Raw genomic sequence first — 7,759 nt, 5'->3', positions numbered from 1 at the left:
AATCGATTTCGCGCGGCCGAAGGTGACAATTTATGTCTTCCGGCGTAATCCCGGGGGCCGAAAGCAGCGCGCGGGTGCTGGAGATCACGAAATATTCGGCGGACAGTAAACCGCGGTCGATTTAATTACTTCATTAGTCGAAAAAGCCGCGTTAGCTCAATTCCAAAATCTGCCGCACATGGAGGGGGGGGGGGAGGAGGGGGTGAAACGCAAAATCTATTAAACGTAATTGGCATTATCGGCTGCTCTTTTTTTTCTCTCTCTCATTTAACGTTTTTTTTGCCGTGACGACGGCGCATAAATCGGCGCCTGCAACTAATTAACTAAAGAGCCTGCGCAGCGGCTCGTGTGGCCCGACCGCCGCTTTACAGCTTATCTCGCATGCAGGTGATTTCAGGCCGAGTCAGCGGGCGTTTCAATAACATAAATCGCCTTGCGCAGAGATTTAAGCGGCGGGGCCGACAGAGTCGTTCCTCAACGAACTCGAAAATTCATTTCCTCTAAAAATATCTCTTCGAGGGCCCTTTGATCCCCCGTCGCGAAATAAGCGCGCGCGCGCGCGCGCGCGCGCGCCGCGCCGCGGAAATTGTACGCTCCTTTTATTTTCAGCGTCGTAGACATATCGGCGAGCGCGCCGTGAAAAGCCGCGCGTGTACGCGGGACGATCGTTTGGAATAGATATGCAACTTTTTGCAAATTTAGTGCGACAGTTTGTCCGGGTGTATTTCGCGAGGCAGACGCGGGGAATGCCAGGAACACGAAAGTTAAGGATAACAGGCGAGCACTAAGCCACGGATGTTCAGTGCCTGCGAGCGGAGAAGCACGGGGTATTCGGCTTACCTCTTAAAACTTAAGAAATGCAAGCGGACGGAGTCGCGGCGGAGGCGCGACGTCTCCCAGCAGTGAGATTCCTTAAGTTCTAAATTTTACGGCGGACGTTTTGTTACCTACGCGCGCGCGCGCGCGCGCAGCTCTAATCTACATCCGTTAACTTCGCGGCTTACGAATCCTTCTAGTTTCCAGAATGTCACGGTTTTTCACCGAAAGCAGACACATTCTGACTATCCTGAATAAAAAGTACGGTATGTTTAATTAACAAAGCGCAGCTGCGCGTTCTCCGGCGCTCTTCCTCCTCCTCCCCCCCTCCCGAAAGAAACGCCAAATTCATTGGTATGCGCTATGCAGTGTTCGTGCGCGTTTTGGTAAAACAAAAAACAAAAAGCGAAATTTTGCATTAAATTGAATTTATTTCAAGATTATAGCGCAGCATTGTTAAATCGGGCGGTGGATTTTGTAGCTGCGTAGCGGATAACAGCCGATCGTTCACTCTCTAAAAGTCAGTGAATTATCAGTGACAGCGGTGAGTCACTGATTTACAATTCCAAGTAATCCACGGAAAATCACAGCGGTACATTTGCAACTGTAAATCAGTGACTACTCACTGCTTTCAGCGATGATCCACTGATTGATTTTTAGAGAGCAAAGATTGCACGCAATTTTAATTATGTCTGTACTGCAAATATGTGTAACGTGTCGTCATAATAGTCTAAAGTGAGCAATGCTCCTGGAGCCAAGAGTTGCTCAGCACCACCGAGCAAGAAAGCCCTTGGATAACAGTCGATCGTTTGAAGATTACATGCAATTGTAATTGTGTCAGTACTGCAAATATAATAGAGGATAGGCCTCTATTATGAGACAGGATTCTAATATAAGATAGTAGGTTCTCAACGTCCAAATTCAATCACGCAAATCTCTTTTCGCAACGATTACACGATCTAACAATGACTTTTCCGCTAAACAAGATTTCACTCCGAGGGCAATAAATTCATGGTGTAGCCAATAGATGACGCCTATTAATTTAGCAGAAACTCCGCTATATTTCGTATTAGGAGCCTATCTCATAATATGGGATTTTCTTCTGTGTACTATACAACCATTTCATCAAGATAGTAAAGAGAGCAATGCTCCTAGAGCCGAGAGTTGCTCGGCACCACCGAGCACATTCATAATATTCGCAACTGAGAATTCGAGTAAGATGTACACCGGCAAGAAAGCCCTCGACAAGTGTTTCGCCTAGGGTGCAAGGCGGGTTTTGCGAAACGGCGTGTACGAGGCGTGTAATGTTAACGGAGATTAGACCGCGCGGCAAAAAACTGCGGCGCGGTGATTAGTATCGGTTACGCAGTGCTACGAAGCAACGTGCCCGACGTGTATTAATTCGAGTCCCGATTGCGGAATTTTTTGCCCGGGACTGATGAAAACTTCTTGCCGATGCACTGAATTTGCGCTCCGCGCCCCGTCCGATTCGGACTCGCTGCTCCAAATACTGTTTGCGAACGGAACAAGATAAAAGTGACGTAAAAGAGAGGAGATTCATCTAATAATTTTGTCATTTTCCATTTAAATTCGAAACAGAACATCTATTTTCGACCGGCCTAGTTTTTCATCTTCTGTTTAATTGCTAACCAGAAGTAGGTCGACTCTTCATCTTTTTCTATGTTATTATCTAAAAAGAGACGGAGAATTGACAAACCTCTGGCTCACAATTAGCTAGAAAATGGAAAACTGAGCCGTAGTTAATAATATAAAAAAAGATGGAGAGTTGACTAACCTCTGGTTAACAGTTAACCAGAAAATAAAACACCGGACCTTACAGGATTACACCCGTACCCTCAGATCTTTTATCTTATTTTACCGCAACGCAACGCTTTTACTCCGATTTTTCCGACTGTTCAACTATTTCTAAGATATTAAAATATCAGCACTCATCTCAGTTACTATAATATTATACTTTTTTAACTTTAATCTCATAACTTTCACCATTGTAAATGTTCATCATTAGACCGTCTGATCTCTGTTCAAAATTAACAACGTTAATTCTTTTATATTCATTTATTACTTCAATTAGTTTTAATTTGTAATAACTTTTATTTCTTCATACTGGACTTTTTTATAATTGCTCGCGCTGAAGGTAAACTAAAAATGATTCGAAACGTTCACAGTTTTTCATTATCTTATAGTTTTAAATGTGCGATTTTAAATATATTGTTTCGAGTGTTGGATCGCCAGTAATTAATTAACATTTAGGTTGAATAATACAGGAAAATTTCCTGTAGCCAGTTGTGTCGAATTATTCAATCTAAATATAAAATATATTGCTTTAGCGAACTCATTTCAAAATTTTTTAGATTGACTTTTATTGCCTCGACTTACTGTGATTTTCATATTTGGAGTCACTTGTTTAACAATTTTGTAATATTACGTTATCCTTGACATTTGACAGTTGACGATGTGATGTCTAATTTCAGCCTAATATATTAATTGTAATGATGGGATTAAGTATCGTATAAGTAGGTTCAAATCTGTAGTAGTTTCGAACTTCCTACGCGGAGAGAATGTTTTTTTAATTTATCCTGAAAATTGTGCAATCGTGAGATAACACGGCGTTCAAAAAATTTTACGAGTTTTTTGAAATTTTATTGTACTCACAAGTATAATTGCTAGTGAAATGTATGATAAAATTTCAAAAACTCATAAAATTCTTTGAATGCCGTGTTGTCCGACGATTGCATTATTTTCAGGATAAATTTTCAAAAAAAATTCTCTCCGTGTATTATTACATTACTTACTTTGAAAAATTAAAAAAAAGTACTTTCAAGCCCTCGAACCTGGACCAAATAGTTGGAATCTTTTATGAGCATTTCGTAAAAAATTTTAGTTTCTTCGACTCAAAACGTTTGTAGAAGGAAAATGATTCAAGAAGAAAAAAAAGGAAGAGATGGTAGTTTAATTTTGTATTGTTTTTATCTTAATATTTTATATGAATAATATAAAAACACGACATTAACAACTTGATTCTTAGAGCAGCCTAATATACTGTTTACAATATGGTATACTGCAGCCTAATATACTGCTTGCACAGCACTGCTTGCAAAACGTTCGATTACTTCGAATCTTGAAGGTACTTATTCGAGAATTCGAAGCCAACTAATCTAGTTTCGATTTACTTTGCAACCACACAATGTATCAAATATTATTTCTTACGAGGATTACTCGAATCCCAAGAATCGAAACTCCGTTGTTAAATTCGGCTCGTATTTTTAAGTATATACATTAAACTTGATCCCATCCCTAATTAAAATGACGTTAATGGCCGCGTTTATTTCGCGATTTGAAATGGCTGAAACCATCTGTTGTAGTGGCCAGTATTGACGGACCTGTCTTCAATATCACGAAAGTGAACAGGTTGCAGATGGGAGCGTATCTTTGTATCGCGTCCAACGGCGTCCCGCCGACGGTCAGCAAGAGAATTATGCTCGTTGTACATTGTAAGTAGCCGCCTCGACAGCTTATCCAATTTATTTGCAAACGATCGATTTTCATTCACGTTTGTCTCCTGTTGGCAGTTACTCCAATGATTTGGATCCAGAACCAATTAGTGGGCGCGCAAGAAGGCCAACAAATGACGTTAGAATGCAACTCCGAGGCGTTCCCCAAGTCCATCAATTACTGGACGCGAGAGAACAACGACATCATAACAAACGGTACGTTGGTAAATACAGGGTGTTATGTAATACCCGCCTCACCTCTTGTTTACGGATAGAGCGGATTGGATTGAGTCGAAAAGTCCACTACCATTTTGCAATTTTCGCAATAGTTAACGAGTTATTAAATATTAAAATCGCTGTCTTAGCCCAGCCCTGCACCTGCGCCCGTTCCGCGATCGGCGTTGCTTGGCGCGCGGGGAGTTGTTTATGACACACGGCTAGGGCTACGTATAATAAACATCTCCCCGCGCGTCTAGCAACACCGATCGCGGGACGGCCGCATCTCGCCGCGCGCTTGAATTGGGCGGAAGGCCAGGCAACAAGGTTGCGATTTTGAATAATTAATGACTCGTTAACCATTGCGATAATTGCAAAATGATAAAGGACTCTTCGACCCAGGCTAGTCCGTTCTATTCGTAAATAAGTGGTGAGGCGGGTATCACATAACACCCTGTATAAGATTAGTTTCAATAAAAGTTGGTACTTTTTGTTCAAATTAATTCATATCGGTGCATACGCGTGTGTGTAAATATTCGCATAAATTAAATTATTTGCGGATAACTAAATTCGTGTAGCAAAGAGACTCCGCGGCGCAAATAACAGTCCGCGAGTGGAATGCGTTGGAGAAACCTGGAAAAATTCGAGCGCCATTCGGAACAGAGTAGAGGCCGGGATCGATTGGAATTATCGCAATGATAGCAATAATTAGAGAGCGCCCGGCAGCAATGACGGCATTAATTCGTTCAATGACAGCGCTAATTCTTCCAACGTCAGCAATAATTGCAGCACCGGCAACAATAGCAACCGGACTATAGAACGCCACTTCTGCGCGCGCCGCCATGCGCGTCCCTGCCATAATTTAATGAATGGTAATCGAACTCCGCTTCGCCGACATACTTAACCATGCTTTACTGGCCAACAACGCACGGTCGCAGGTTCTGGTTTGCTCATCGAATCCATTTATGTCGGTACGCCAGAAATTAAAGGCCGGCACGAACGGATCGCGTATTCTGACAAACCTATTTGCCAGCGGCAAACTGGACTCTGTTTCCCAAAGCACGTATGCGGCTCGAAATGCTTTAGGAAATGAAAACAAAAAAAACGCACGTTACTATAATCAATCTCGCGACGAGCAATACCCGGGCCTCGGTATCGCTCGGGAGAGTCGCCGGGTAGCCGAGTCGAGTATTTGGTTTCGGGATGGACCTCAATTATTCTATTCTGTCTTCATTTGTACCTCGGAGTTGGTTTGACACTCCAATTTGAGGCTCAGACGAGTAACAAAATTGTGTTCAACCTGATTCTGATCCCCGAAGAGAATGTGTTAAAATATTTCACCCTCCTCGAAACCTCTTAGACCGAAGAGGATCTACGCTCGCATTGACCTCTTTGCTGCTAAGAGGGAAATAGCGACACTTTTCAGGCCCGTCGGGGGTAAAAAATTCAATATATTTTATCGCCGTTTAAGAAAAATATTGTCATCGCTACATAACTTTATACTGTCCCCGTGACTCGGTCTTTTACCTTCGTGCTTGATAGATTTCAGCCGTGGTCCGTTTAAAATCAATATACTTGTAAACCAGCACCGTAAGTTTCACTACATAGATTGATATATCCCCAAACCAACATGCCTTTACATTACTTTCTATACATTTTTACCCTTTTATTTTTATTCCACCTTCTTTCACTTTTCTCCCTACTGTTCACGGAGTTTAGCGTATAATAAATGTTCCATCATCTATTTATCTCCATTCTGAAACATGGAGCTAAAAACTACTGACCGTGCCTCTCCTTTTTTCCTCCGGAACCACTGGCTTTGATCTCACCCGCTGTCTTAACTCGTTTATTTTGCGAAAGATTTCGATTGTTAACTGCGATAATTTTTAATTCTTAATTTACTGTAATTCCTAACGCTCCGATTTTTACGTACGCTCTCGCCCTTTAATTTCTGACTCAGATGTGCGTTTTTTTATGTATCTATTGGCTGCGTTACAATTTCGGTTTGTGCTCTACATTTATATTTATTCAATTGTTTCGCCTTTTCAAACTCGTTTACAATAATAATGAATTTTTAATTGTCATCCGTTATTGCTCGTTAATATTATTGGCCTTTCCTCGATTTGTTGACACAACTAAACGGGCTATCATACTTAATTAATTTTTCCATATCAATATATTTGCTTCGGCACAAAGACCTTAGTTCGAGCCCATCGCTCCCAATTCAAAAGTGATACGAGGCCGAACCGAGGCCGAAATACTCGGATAATTTCAACGGGGCGGTCATACGCGTTTCCCTCGGCGCGGTGTGACAATGTAATGTAATTTGTACGAAACATCACGCGCCGCAATCATCAACGATCTTGTCCGGCGCAGGAAGTGATATTTGCGGCGGCCGCAAACGCACAAACTAGCCGGGCGAGATGCGGCAAATCGTGGCGGACGCGCGCGCCCGCGACGCGTCTGGTCCGGTGCGTTACCGAAAAGCGGCGCGGCCCGCATGGCACATGTGCGCATAATTATTTCGGATAATTAGACACGACGCTGCGCGCCGCGCCGGGGCGTATGGGGTAATGCACCCCCTTCGGATCCATTAATGCGCGACCGGCCCCGCCGCGCGGGGTTCCGCAGCGCGGACGCGGCTGCGGGCGCGCGGGTAAGAACGGGGGGGGCGTCGTCGACGGCGTTCGCGCGCCGTCGTCGTCGTCGCCGTCGCCCGTGTCTGCAGCTGCTAATCGCGCGGCTAATTAGGTTAATTTCGGATCGCTTCTGCCGGCGCACCTGCGGCGCGACACCGAATCGCTGAGCGAGCGAGCGGGCGAGCGCGTTTTGCTAGCGGTGATCGATGGCCCGGAAACCGGTACGATTTCCATTCGCGACGCCGACGGAGATTAATCTTTGTTTGCCCGGCTCCGAGATTTTTATTTCGCAGGCTGGTTTTTCGGGGTGAAATGGCACGGCCGCGCGCCCCCGCCGTCGCGGCTGAATAGTTTCCGCTTATCTGCGACGGAATCTGGCCCTGAATAAACCACGTTAACAACGATCGCCGGTGACTTATGGCGATGTCACTTTTTACCGGCGAGCGACAATGCACGATAAACGCTGCGTCGAGCGCGGCGATGCGCGCGCCGACGTTCGCTGAACCGCGTCCCGCGGGAGAGACGCATTAAGCTTTAATGCATTTTCATACGTTTAATTCGGTGTGGCTCACGTTT

At 44.1% G+C, this 7,759-nt stretch overlaps 1 protein-coding gene across 1 annotated transcript in view; it reads left to right on the top strand.

Moving 5' to 3' along the window:
* Positions 1-7,759, top strand: part of LOC105561642 (neurotrimin-like) — a 218,583-nt gene that overhangs the window by 175,399 nt on the left and 35,425 nt on the right. Inside the window, exons 5-6 of the mRNA XM_012011805.1 lie at positions 4,200-4,328; positions 4,407-4,544. Coding sequence (XP_011867195.1) covers positions 4,200-4,328; positions 4,407-4,544 — 267 coding nt within the window. The remainder of the gene's footprint in view (positions 1-4,199; positions 4,329-4,406; positions 4,545-7,759) is intronic.

The sequence above is a fragment of the Vollenhovia emeryi genome, unplaced genomic scaffold (assembly GCF_000949405.1).
Source record: "Vollenhovia emeryi isolate VEMERY1.0 unplaced genomic scaffold, V.emery_V1.0 DF939204.1, whole genome shotgun sequence".
Lineage (NCBI taxonomy): Eukaryota > Metazoa > Arthropoda > Insecta > Hymenoptera > Formicidae > Vollenhovia > Vollenhovia emeryi.
This window is presented reverse-complemented; position numbering and strand designations above follow the sequence as displayed.